Raw genomic sequence first — 12,867 nt, forward strand, 5'->3', positions numbered from 1 at the left:
ATAGAAATAGTACCTGGTCTCTTGGTGAGGAAGCAGCTCTGGGGAGTGGGGTCCTCTCCGGTGAGCAGGAGGACTCTGGACCCTGCCTCTGATCGCTCATGTGACTTGGGGCCAGTCATCTTTTGAGGGCCCCCCCCCCACCCCCCGCAAGGTGATGACTGAGGTCTCTTGCAGCCCGAACATACTTGATTTCTGGTACATTAAATAAACCCATTTTCTTCTTATAGTGAAAAACTGTGTTTTTTCTATAGCAACTCTCAGATATTTGCGGAGAGGGGAGAGGACTTTATAGTTCCATTTTAAACAACAATAAAAAAGAATTCACATGCAGTTCAAGGATTCCGGAGTTAGACATGGTTTCAAGTTGTAGCTCCCTCATTCACTGGCAGAGGGACCTCATGCAGTTACTTAGTCTCCACAAGGCTCCGTTTTTCCTGATGGAAAGGGAGGATACAGGTGACAGCTTATGTTGTGGGAATTTGCTCTTGGAGGAAGGCCTAGGCGCTCATCTCCTGTATGTAGAACGGGAACATTTGGGGGGTACCTGCTGCATGCTACATGGGATGGTGACTGTTGGGATGTAGAAAAGAGAGACACAGCCCCTGGCCAATCGCATAGTGTTTAGTGCAGTGGGTAATTTTTACTTATTTATTTATTATTTATTTTAATCCTCACCCGGGGATATTTTTCCATTGGTTTTTAGAGTGAGTGGAAGAGAGAGAAATATCTGTGTGAGAGAAGCACATCCATTGGTTGCCTCCTGCACGCACCCCGACCAGGGCCCAGGCCGGGGAGGAGCCTGCAACCGAGGTGCGTGTCCTTGACCAGAATCAAACCTGGGACCCTTGGGTCCACAGGCTGATGCTCTGTCCACTGGTAATACCCAAACCAGCTAGGGCTGCAGTGGGTAATTTTAGAAGATAAACCAAAAGGGTATTAAGTACTGAGGGTATTACGTATATATGGGCTGCTGTGCCGCAGGGGTCAGAATGGGGTGGTGGTGATGGGGAGAGTAGTCATGGAAGGCTTCTTGGGGGGGATACTGTGTTAGTCGCCAGCTGGAACTTAAAGGGCAAGCATGCGTTGGAAGGGCGCTCTGGGTGTAGGGAATAGCATGCACAAAGATGAAGAAACAGGGTATCCCCATGCAGGGGACTCCAGGCAGTGAGTGTGACGGGAGCCAGGAGTGCAGAGCTATAAGCAGTAAGCTGGAGAAGACGGCAGGGGCCAACACGTCTGAAAGGGCTTGGCCTGCCTTGTTCAGAGGCTGACTGTACCTGGAAGACAGAGGGAAGCCGCTCTGAACCTAATTTGGACTCTAGAGAGACTGCCTTTGCGGTGGAGTGCAAGATGAATTGGGGGCCGGTGAGACCAGAAAGATCCTGAGGATGTGTTTTCAGTAATCCTGCCAAGGAATGATGCAGGCCTGCCCCGAGGTGGGTGCCATGCAGAAGGCCTACAAGGTCATTGGAGAAGGAAGAGGATGCCATGGAGCGGGGTTTAAGAAAGAAGCACCCACAAGAAGCTTTTATTGTTTAAGTTGGGTGTCTGGGAATGTTGTGGTGCCTATGGGAAGAGGGATGTTCTGAGATGGATGGGTGAAGTGAGTTTACTTTTAGAAACTGCTTTCCGTTCTTCTTTTGTAAAATAGAATGTGATGAACGCATCCACCTTTGTAGGGTTATGAGGATTAAACGGGTTGAGGCATGCATTTTGAACTTAAAATGGTAGTTTTCATCCTGTAAGGACTCATGTGGATCAGTAAACCACAGCCACATGATCATTGTCCACATTGTTGGGTAGCGGTGCCTGGAGGATGCCAAGTGGGCAGGTGCAGATAGAAGCTAGCTCTCTGGGAAATTCCAGAGAGACTGCTCGCTTGGGCATGTGGACTTTGGACATGACGATGTATAGGAGGTTGAAACAGTGCACACAATCATCTAGGGAGAGTACATGGTGAGAGAAAAGAACAGGACCAACTTAGGACCCTCATGTTGGCTAGCCTTGAAAGGCTTAGAACAGAGGTCCTCAAACTTTTTAAACAGGGGGGGCCAGTTCACTGTCCCTCAGACCATTAGAGGGCCGGACTATAGTTTAAAAAAAAACTATGAACAAATTCCTATGCACACTGCACACATCTTATTTTGAAGTAAAAGAACAAAACAGGAACAAATACAATATTTGTATTTGCATGTGGCCCGCAGGCCGTAGTTTGAGGACCCCTGGCTTAGAAGAACAGAATCCAGAGAAGGAATAACCAGACAGGTGGAAAGAAAACCAGGAAGAACCGTGTCGAGAAATTTAGGAAAGTTGGACTCATCATCATCAAATGCCACAGAGAAGGCCTATAAGGTCATTGGTCACCTTGGGAACAGTTTCGCTGATGGGGACAGGAGGCAGATAATGATGATTTTAAGAGTAGACCATGAAGAGCTTTAATTTCTTCATGGGAAAAATGAAAATTAAATATTCATCTGGCATCTCTGTTTAACCAAATTGTTCTTTTTAAAAAGATGGATGACCAACATTTATTTCTCACCATTCTGGAGGCTGGGATGGCGTAGATGAAGGCACCGGCAGATTCAGTGTCTAGAGAGAGCCCGCTTCCTCTCCTGTAGCCTCATGTGGCAGGAGGTGGCAAGAGAGCACTTAGGGGTCTCTTTTGGGCATGAATCCCATTCTTAAGGGTTCCCCCTTCAAGACTTAATCAACTTTCAAAGGCCCCACGTCCAAATACTCTCACATTGCAGATTTATGAATTCAATTTATGATTTTTTTGGGGGGGGGTGACTGCAAACATTCAGTCTATAGCAATATGTATATGTGTATAGCTAGACATATGTGTGTATGAATACATAAAGATGCATGTATATGTGTGTGTATATGTATCTATAGAAAGATATATAATGTTGATTTTAAGGAACTGGCTTATGCCACATGATGGTAGGGGCTGACAAGTCTGAAACATGTAGAGAAGGTTGGGAGGATGGAAATGGAGAGAAGAGTTGATGTTGTCGTCTTGAGTCTGAAATCTGCAGCCTAAAAACTCAATTTTATTAACCAATATCCTCTCAATAAATTAAAATTTTTTTTTTAAAAAGACAGCGCCATAGAAACGAATTGTTTCATTTACGTAGCTAACACCACAGGGGGTAGCATGGGGACGGTGTGATCTGAACTCCCATTTTAATTATTTTCTTCGCAGGGTTCTGCTTCAAAAACTGCCACCCCCGCAGGGAGGAGTACACCCAAGCCCGAAGCCTCCAGTTTGCGGATAGCACCTGGTCCGAAAGCCAAAGTGGGCCCTTCTGCTTCCTGCTTGAGGTGCACCAGCAACAGCAGAACGCTCAGTGCTGATCGGACCTTATCTTACCAGAGGATCAGGCGCGCGGCCGGTTCTGGTGAGCATACAGTACTGCAGCGTGCCTTCTAGCAGTGTTTGAATTATTCCCATGGAAAGTTAGGCGTGTCGGAAAGCGGAAGGGCAGGTTTTGGTTTTAGAACAGATGCGTTCTGTCATGAGGCCTTTACCTTTGTGGACTAGCGTCGTACCAGGGAAGGTAGGAGAAGCCGGGGACATAGCCATGCACAGGCTCAGCGGGGAGAGATCTATGTGTACGAAACTCACTCACAAGCCATTCAGAAGCATTCGTGTAGAGATATATAGCCAGCTACCTGTTATAGATGAATCATTACAAAAAATTTTTAAAAATGGTTACGTGCTTAATAACACTTAAGTGTTATATGCTAAACTTACAATGTACCCTCACCACATGTGAAAAGATTAGCCTTTAAAAAGATTTTTACTGTAAGATGTTTAAGAAATTTTCAGGGACATAAGAGCAACTAAAAAGTTAAGCTTTTCTAATAGGAACTTTTATTTCTGTTGGTTTGTATTTTAGAAGTAGTAGTTTTAAAATCATATTCGGTTTATGAAATTTGAGAGCTTCAAGAGTAGCTAGCTGTGAAGTGTCTTACTAAATTTGGCAGATGCACAGATTTCTCTGAATGGAAGGCTACTCTTACAAATCAGACCAGGAGTTGCCTCTGTCGTAGGGACGGAGACAGAAAGCCATGGAAAATGCCCTGCAGGGAACACCCCTATTTTAACAGGTAGAACCTAGAGCAAATGAAAGGCATGTCAGAGAGATTTAGAGGTTTCCTTATAAAAAGAGCGACTATAATTGAATGGTCTAAAAAAAAAAAAAAAAAGTGCCTCTAGCATTGTGTGTTCACACATGTGAGAACACTACAGAAACTAACAAACCAGCCAAAACCCAGAGCATCTCTGGACATCTCCACACCTTGGCATCTATTTTCCAGTCCTGATATGAAGCAGCCTGGGTGGAATCCTGTAACGTGCACAAGGGTTTTAAGGATGACTTACTTAGAGGCAGGCCTGGCACCAGGGTGCTGAGGTTCTGAGGCACAGACCCAGGACGAGGTATGGGTGGAGGAAGAAAAATTAGCAGTGCCTTCATCCTTTGGGAGAAAAGGAGGAGAGAAGTGACCAAAATTCGGAGAAGCACCGATCTTTATTTTGTTTTTTTGTTTCTTTATTTTTGCTTTTTTAAATATATTTTTATTGATTTCAGAGAGGAAGGGAGAGGAAGAGGGAGAGAGAGATAGAAACATCAATGATGAGAGAGAATCATTGATCAGCTGCCTCCTGCACGCCCCCTACTGGGGATGGAGCCTGCATCCCAGGCATGTGCCCTGACCAGAATCTAACGGAGACCTCCTGGTTCATAGGTCGCTGTGCAACCACTGAGCCAGACAGGCTAGGCATGATCCTTATTTTGGATATTGCCATGGACGGGGAGTTCAGACATCAGTGAGATGAAAGCCTTGGTTCTTACTGTTGTTGCTGCCAGACAAGGCTCATGGAGTTTGCCGGAGGATGGGGAGACCTCTTCCTGCTTGGATGTCAGGAGCGCCTGTGGGTTGGTGGCCTGGAGGTGCCATGACATGGCAGCCTGGCTTGTGGTTAGGAGCCCTGGGTTCCAGGATCACTCTTGCACCAAGAACTGCCTGGGCAAGTCCATTACCCTCCCTGGCCTTCAGCCTTTGTATCTGTGACGTGTGAGGGTTTAAGAACGTGCGGCCCTGTCAACTTTTGGAGTCATCTTTCTAGGGGCAATGTGGAGCTCACCCAATTTTCCGAGTAGTGGCTACTGCTGGACCACACGATGCTCAAATCCCAGAAAACCTGAAGTGCGCATGCTTTTAAGAGGTGTGGCCAATACCCGGGATATACAGGGGTGGGCAAAAATAGGTTTACAGTTGTGAGTATGCAAAAGAGTTTATTCTCACATTATTATTTATTATTATTAACCTACTTTTGCCCACCTCCATGTTTTACAAGATGAGATTCTTTTATGTAGATGATTGGTCCCGTCAAAGAGTGAATCCTTTTTAAGTCCCTTTACTGTACACTGTATCATGGCAATGCTGTAAAGAGAGAAAAATAGGTCTGTTTGGTTTTAATAAAAAGACGATGAACTTTATTAAGCTTTTATTAACCTGTATAAACAAGCATGATAACTAAGTTGTACATTCAGAGTTTTCAACCTGAGTTAAACACGAAATTATATTTTACTTGGTGGTTTCCCGTATATAAATGGGGGAAAAAATTTAATGTAACCAGATGCTGTATGGGTTTTCAGTGAAAGACTTGATTATGCTGTGTTATGTTTTTAAAAAGTTAACAGCAGCTCACTTGTTTGGATGCTCACAGTACATGGAGCGGTGTTTGCTGGAGGGACAGGAAACTTAATCACCACAGAGTGAAAAGTAGAACAGAACCCAGGAGCAGGAACAATGTGCCCTCAGATCACCGAGAGCATGTTGCCATTCGCTGTACAATGACATGTTTGTGTATTAGAAAATCGAAACCAGATGGACATCCTCTGTACTCATACAAAGTTACTGCACTGAAAGGTAAGCGGCAGGAATGCTCCAGCTGACCTGGGGTTTCAGTGACTCCTTTCAGAGGACGAAGCCGAAAACCAGGCCTGGAGTTCAAATAGCCACTTTCTCGAAGCGGTAAAGTGAGTATGAGAAAGAATTGGAATTAAGCACCATGAAGCTCTTCCATTGGGGAAAACCAGGGCATTTATACGAAAGCAGATTACAAGGGATTATAACAGAGCAAATCACAAGTGCCCGTTGCTTCTTTGGGGGTATGTGTGTGTGTTTTAACCACTCAAATAGGATGAGATAGTGGGGGAAACTATTTTTAATAATAATTATAATGCCAATGATAGCAGCTCACGCTTCTTAAATGCTTACCAAGTTTCAGGCTCTGTCTTAATCATCTCACCTACAAATTCATTTAATCCTCACCACAGTTTTGTGAGGCTTACCCCCATTTTACAGATGAGGAAACCATCACAGAGAAGTTAAACAATTTGTCCAAGTTAGGCAGCTAGAAAGTGGCAGAGGTGGGATTCAGCTCAGGCCATGGGCTCTACATCCGTACTCCTAACCCTCACGGTGTAGCCTAAGAAACTCTGTTATGCCCGGCCGGCATGGCTCAGTGGTTGAGCATTGACCTATGAACCAGGAGGTCACAGTTTGATTCCTGGTCAGGGCACATGCCCCGGTTGCAGGCTCGATCCCCAATGTGGGGTGTGCAGGAGGAAGCTTGATCAATGATTCTCTCTCTCATTGATGTTTCTGTCTCTCTTTCCCTCTCCCTTCCTCTCTGAAATCAATAAAAATATATTTTAAGAAAACAAAAAAGAAACACCATTAGGATGGCCACGAGTTTCGGTCAGTTAGAATTCTTCTGCCCAGCTGAATGGTTTAGATCCTGTGGCGTTTCTCTTTTCAGGCCTTTGGCTTAAAATCTAAATCCGTTTATCATGATGTAAATGATTTTACACGGTTATTGCACATTAATGCCACTTAGTAGGCACTTCATGATCGATTCAGGCGTTTTTCAGAGACACGTCTGCCAGCACTTTCAGGGGTGATACCAGGTTGTAGATGATTAATGTGTGTGCTCCTTCTGATAGACCTGCAGCTCCCCTCCCAGGGACCAGCCTGAGCCAGGCAGGACGAGGGAAATTGTACGGAATGCACTCCCTTCCCTGTGGGTCCTTTACCCTGCCCGGGAGGGCTGATGCATGCGGATGCAGCAAGCACAGAGGATGCAGCAACCACAGAGCGCCACAGGGCTGGGTGGGGTGTGGAAGAGGCCCCTGTGTCCTCTAGGACTCTGGGGAAAAGAAGAATGAATGTTCAGGGACCCACCTTATTATGCCAGAGTCTAAAGAAAAGCCTCAGGAAAGAGCTGGTCTTTAGTTTTGTTCTAGAGAAAGAAAAATAACATTTCAAAAGAATATACCTTTGTTTTAATTCAGTCTCTTGTGGGTTAATAGGATAAATTCCTCTCAAACAGGAGTACATCCCACCTGTAATGACTTGCCTGTCCTGTAGGTTTCTCTTCTTTCACAATAAGTGGTTTCCTTCTTAGTTGCTTTTCTGTATGTAAACTGATTTCTGTGTATTTAGTGTTAAAGGAAATTGACATAGTTTCCATTTATTTTATATCATTTTAGCCTTTTCTAGGCAAGAGTTTGAGAGACAGAGAACAAGCAAAATTACGAGAAATGTATTCACATGCTTACATAAATTCATTATTAAAAACCAGGAATGATCACCTCATACTTATTCTAAATGCTAACTTTAATGTGTTGCCCCAGATGTTTCTATATTTGTATGCAATTAAAACACTTCTTAAAGAATATATCTCAAGGTTTTTTTCCATAAAAAATAACCGTGGTAATGTGTTTTGAGTGCTAATGAGGTGCCAAGCCCTGTGCTAAGCTTTCCAAATGCATCATTTTATTTAATTCTTACCACTCATGTGGTGTGGATACTATGATTACCCCCTCTCTACAAATGAAGGCGTTGAGGTTTCGGAAGCTTATGTAACTTGCCCCAAGGTGCCCAGTTGTAATTGGTGGGGAAAGAGACAGACCAGGCAGTCTGTCCTGAGGTCTGTGTTCTTCACCTCTATTGTGCACGTGCAGAGGGAGGGCCCTTCCACACCCTCATTCCTTTAACAAGCAGCAGCCGAGCCTGCTGTGCTGGGAGCCGCTGGAGGTGCTGGGAAGGAGGCAAATTCTTGCCCTTGCAGAGCTTGAATTCTAGTAAGGTGAGTCAGAACACCAACCAACACGATGTTTAGTGTGTAAGGTGGTGGTAAGTGATGAGGAGAAAGACAGCAGTGACGGGCGTTAGATGTTTAAATAGGGTCGTCAAGGAAGGCCTCACTGAGCAGGTGACATTGGAGCCAACCCCCAAAGGAGGAGAAGGAGGGACACACTTGGGTGTCAGATGGAAGGACTTTGCCAGCGGAGGCAACAGCAAGTGCAAAGTCGAGGTGAGGCAGTATGGGTGGTGCTTGCGGATGCTGAGCTGAGCTGACCAGCATGTGAGGTGGGGAGTGGGGAGGAGGCCTACCAAGCAGCACCCTGTAGGCACGTGGCAGACAGGCGTGTTCTCTTCCTTACTGACGTCATCACTGGAATTCTTGATGGTTTTGCAAGCATTCTTACAATTCTTCTCACTTGGCAAGTACTTCTGGGGAAGATTGCTTTATGGAGTGACTCAAACTGTGCTTACTATGTCATCACATAGTCTTATTTTTCTGCATCCATGCTCTTAACTTTCACGCTGTAGTCTTATTTTTCCATTCAAGAAACGTTTTGGGTGTCTGTTATGTGCTGGACAGTCAACTGGATTCTGAGGGTACAAACACAGTTAATGCCCTTTTAATGAGCTCACTAGTTGGAGGGTGAGGTGAAAGAGATATTTAAGCCAATCATTTGAATTCAGACTCTTCATTCTTCAAAACCCAGCTGAACTCCTGGCCTCTGTGGTACTTTGCATTTATCATTCTCTACTGTAATTATTTTCTTACATGTCTGCTCTCTACAAAACTGTGAGCTCCATGAGGATGGAGTCCAGGTCTTAGTTATTTTTATATTTCCCAGTGCTCAGCGCAACAGGTGTTTACAAATGTTGACTGGCTTGATCGGAGTGGAGACTTGTATGAAGTTCTGTGTGTTCACAGTAAAGGGAAGCCCAGTAACTCAGCCTCAGGGAAGACTGGAGAAGAGCCGTGACGTTCGAACTGGCCTTGGAATGTTCCTGCAGGAGTTGGCCAGGCATGAAAGGTTGCTGGCATTCCCAGGGGTGCAAATTAGATTTATGAAAGAATATGGTGTGTCTGGGGAGTCATCATGCCTTGAGCAAACCATGTGTTGGGATAAATGATAGGTGAGCCCCAAGGGAGGTGAAGGCAGAGAGGTTCTAATAGTCTGGACACAAGCTTGTAAGAATCATACCAGTATTTGGGAATCGAAAGCAGATGAAAATATTAGAAGATGTTTTGGAGAAAGAGGGCCCACGAGTGGTGAATAATCCTAAGTGTTTCCTCAGTTTTCTCGTTCCTGTGACCATGAAGTGAAATAGGTTTTCCCTAATAGAGTAGCAAGAAGAGGTGACCAGGAGAAGGATGGTTTAGTTTGAATCATGTTACATTGCAGAGACTGAAGACTGAGAAGCACCTCAAAGACTGCGTTCATGTTGGAGGTTTAAGACAGTAAGACTGTGTGCAGTGGTTCCCAACCTTCTGGCCCTTTAAATACAGTTCCTCATGCTGTGACCCAACCATAAAATTATTTTCGTTGCTACTTCATAACTGTAATGTTGCTACTGTTATGAATCGTAATGTAAATATCTGATATGCAGGATGGTCTTAGGCGACCCCTGTGACCCACAGCTTGAGAACTGCTGGTGTAGAGGGTCAGGAAGCCTCTGGGGAAAGAGCTGGTGAAGATAGGAGCTGGGATGACTGACAGCCAGGCCATGGGAGGGTCAGAATGTGTCCAGTGCACCGGTAAGTGAAGAAGGGAAGGCAGCAGTGTGTAGACACACTAGTGACTAGTAGATCCACTTGGAGATGAAGCAGTGGTTTTAAGAGTGAAGATTCAGAGCAGCAGCTGTGGATAATGGGCTGGGCAGGTTCTTTCTCGTGTTTTGCAACACGCTTTTATGAGATTAGGTGATTCTTTCAAGTGAATTTGTGCAAATTTTATGGATTTGCTTACTTTTGTAAGCTTCTAAAAGGAAATAAACTTAAGATGATGATCCACTTGGAATCTCAATGACCTCATTGTTCAAAGCTCGTGAACCTGGGCTTCTAATGAGCCAGGAGGCTCCTCACGTGCCTTCCTTGTTTTTGTTAGGAATTCTCCAGGCGAGTGCCAGGTGAGCTCATTCCCTACTGGGCAAAAACATGTGCTGATGCACAAACATCTGAAGACCCATGTTCATCTTCTTTGTATGGTGGCTCCAGACAGGATGCAGCCCTCTAAATCTTAGGTGTGTTGCACCCGTAGTTGCAGGACCCATGTTCCCAGGCCTGTGACTAACGAAGTTATTTTTGCTTAATCTCCACCCGAAGCAGCAGACTCTTGTGAACACGCTTGCAGAGGCAGGTCCTGACAGTGTCGCCGTGAATGCTATGCTCCCAGCAATGGAAGGCATCATGAGAACCTGGCTTTATGGGATGCTTTTGTTTCTCTGTCAAATCACGGCCCTCTTTAGACTCGCTATGTTTTGTTGTGACTCACTTGTACTAACTATTGTGACTTTGTCTTTTGCGTTTACTCTTGAATTTAGGCCAATGGTGCTGGCAATGCAGAGTGCGGTTTCTTGTACCCTACTTCCAGAGTATTGCCTTAGAATGCGGAATATTGAAGTCACATTTTGCAATACGTAAATGTGGGGTGTTACTGAAATGTTATGTTCTTGGAGATAATTCATTCACTCAGCAGTTTGATAGTGTATACTGTACAAGTCTTACTACAGACCCTGAGGAATCGTGAGATGGGTAAGATATGGGTCCTGTCCTCAAGATATTATCAGTAAATAGGGGAAATGACAAGTTTGTCCCTCATTACATATTTCCCTATAATACTAAAAAAAAAAGCTATAGGATTTTAGAAGAAAGTAGATTCCCAATACCAAAGTTTGCTTAAATTCTTTCTTGTTATAATATAAGCAATTCTTACCATAAATAAAGCCACACCCTTACAGATGTAAGCACCAGTCTTGGTTTAGTGTTGATGCTCTCTGCTGTTTAATTTTTGCCACTGAGACCCCAGGAATAAAAATAAGAAGGATACATATGGATCTGGGTATTTTTTAGGACTTGGCTGGTGCACTGGGGAGTAGAAATGAAGGGGCAGTTGGGGTTCAGAATATAGAAAATGAAGTTTGAGGAAGTCAGTACAGATGCGTGGAAATAGGGAGGAGGGCAGGTGGGCAATTAGGACCCAATGCATTGGTGTTCTGGCGGTCAACATAAAGAAGAAAGAGGTCCAGGTGGAGCTCAGGCTGGTCCATGGCAAGAAGGGAGCATGGCGCATTGTCCCAAGCAAGGTGAATCTTATTCTACCCCTCTTGTATCTTGGATTTAGCTAGTCAATTTGGATAGCTCATCAGGTTTCCACTGCCCTCTTTCCAGTAGGTGATTTAAAAAGTATACTAGTAGTACTTTAAGTGACTAGTAGGAAGAAGAAAAATCACCCTCGGTCTCATCTTATCATAATCTATGACTATTCAATGCTTTTCTTTTTGCATATTCCCATGCACACATGCTTATATATATTTAATGGGGATAAACAGTTCCTGGTATTTTTGAGTGCTCTTGTCTAATAGACAGTAAGCACCTGATTAGTTGATTGAATTTACCTTTTTTCCTCAATTCTTAAATTCTTATATATTCTTGGTAACATGATTTTAAATGGCTGTATAATATTTCATCTTGTGAACGTGCTATGATTTATTTCTTCAGACTTCTTTACACATTGGGTTGTTTCCAGTATTTTTCAGTGTATTCAACAGCTCTACCAGGAAGAACTTTGTAGTAAGTAGATAAGCAGGTCAGGTAAATACCTTCCTTTTGGTAGAATCAGAGGGTTAGCATTTTAAAGCTCTTGATACAAGTTGCCAAATGAACCTTTGGAAGCAGCATGCAAGTCTGTGCTCCTGCTCTGAGCATGTGAGGATTTCCCAACACCTACATACGGATTTTGACATTTCTAACACTCTTGTCAAATATTCCCTCTTTAGGAAAAGTGTAAACTGGTATCTTATTTTAATTGGAATATGCTAGTTACTCAAATATTTATTGAATAAATGCAGATCCTATGGTCAGAGTGCTGAGGTACAGAAGTGAATATAAGATCAAAACATGCCCTTCTTGAAGGTACATTCTGGTAGGAGTGACAGACCATGTACACACAATGAAGTATATAGGATGTTTGATAGTGTAAAGTTCTAAAGAGAGATGAAAAATACTAACATCAAGAAAGGGAATGTGCTGTGTTGGGGTGTGTAGGAGAAGAGAGGAGGGAAGGGGGAAAAATGTTGGTTAGTGTGGCCAGGGAAAGGTGGCTTTTGAGTAAAGGCTCGAGGGAGCCACCCATATGAGTGTCGGGGTGAAGAGATACCAGTCTCAGAGGAAAGACCCTGAGGTGGAGTTTGACTCATGTGCACTGGGAACAGCAGGGAATGAAGGGAGGAAAAGTGAGGTAGGGGATGAGGGTGGATAAGCAGTGGAGAGCTAGAACAGCTAGAGTTTTGAAAATCATGAGGACTTGGGCTTTTAACCAAATTGACTTACATTTTCACCAGATCACTCTGATAGCTGTGTTGAGAGGACATTGAATTGGGGTGAGGACTGGATCAGTGCAATCAGAGAGGAGGCGTTGCTATAATCATGGTAGGAAATTGTGGCTTCTTTGACCAGGGTTGTGGTGTGTGTGTGTGGGGGCGGGGGCTGGT

At 44.2% G+C, this 12,867-nt stretch overlaps 1 protein-coding gene across 6 annotated transcripts in view; it reads left to right on the forward strand.

The window, feature by feature from the left end:
• The window catches only part of MTUS1 (microtubule associated scaffold protein 1), a 133,660-nt gene that overhangs the window by 40,639 nt on the left and 80,154 nt on the right, over positions 1-12,867 (forward strand). For all 6 annotated transcript variants that reach the window (XM_036301896.1, XM_036301901.1, XM_036301899.1 and 3 more), the window contains exon 3: positions 3,206-3,401. In XM_036301896.1, coding sequence (XP_036157789.1) covers positions 3,206-3,401 — 196 coding nt within the window. The remainder of the gene's footprint in view (positions 1-3,205; positions 3,402-12,867) is intronic.

The sequence above is a fragment of the Myotis myotis genome, unplaced genomic scaffold, assembly GCF_014108235.1.
Source record: "Myotis myotis isolate mMyoMyo1 unplaced genomic scaffold, mMyoMyo1.p scaffold_m19_p_3, whole genome shotgun sequence".
In the NCBI taxonomy this organism is placed as follows: Eukaryota; Metazoa; Chordata; class Mammalia; order Chiroptera; family Vespertilionidae; genus Myotis; species Myotis myotis.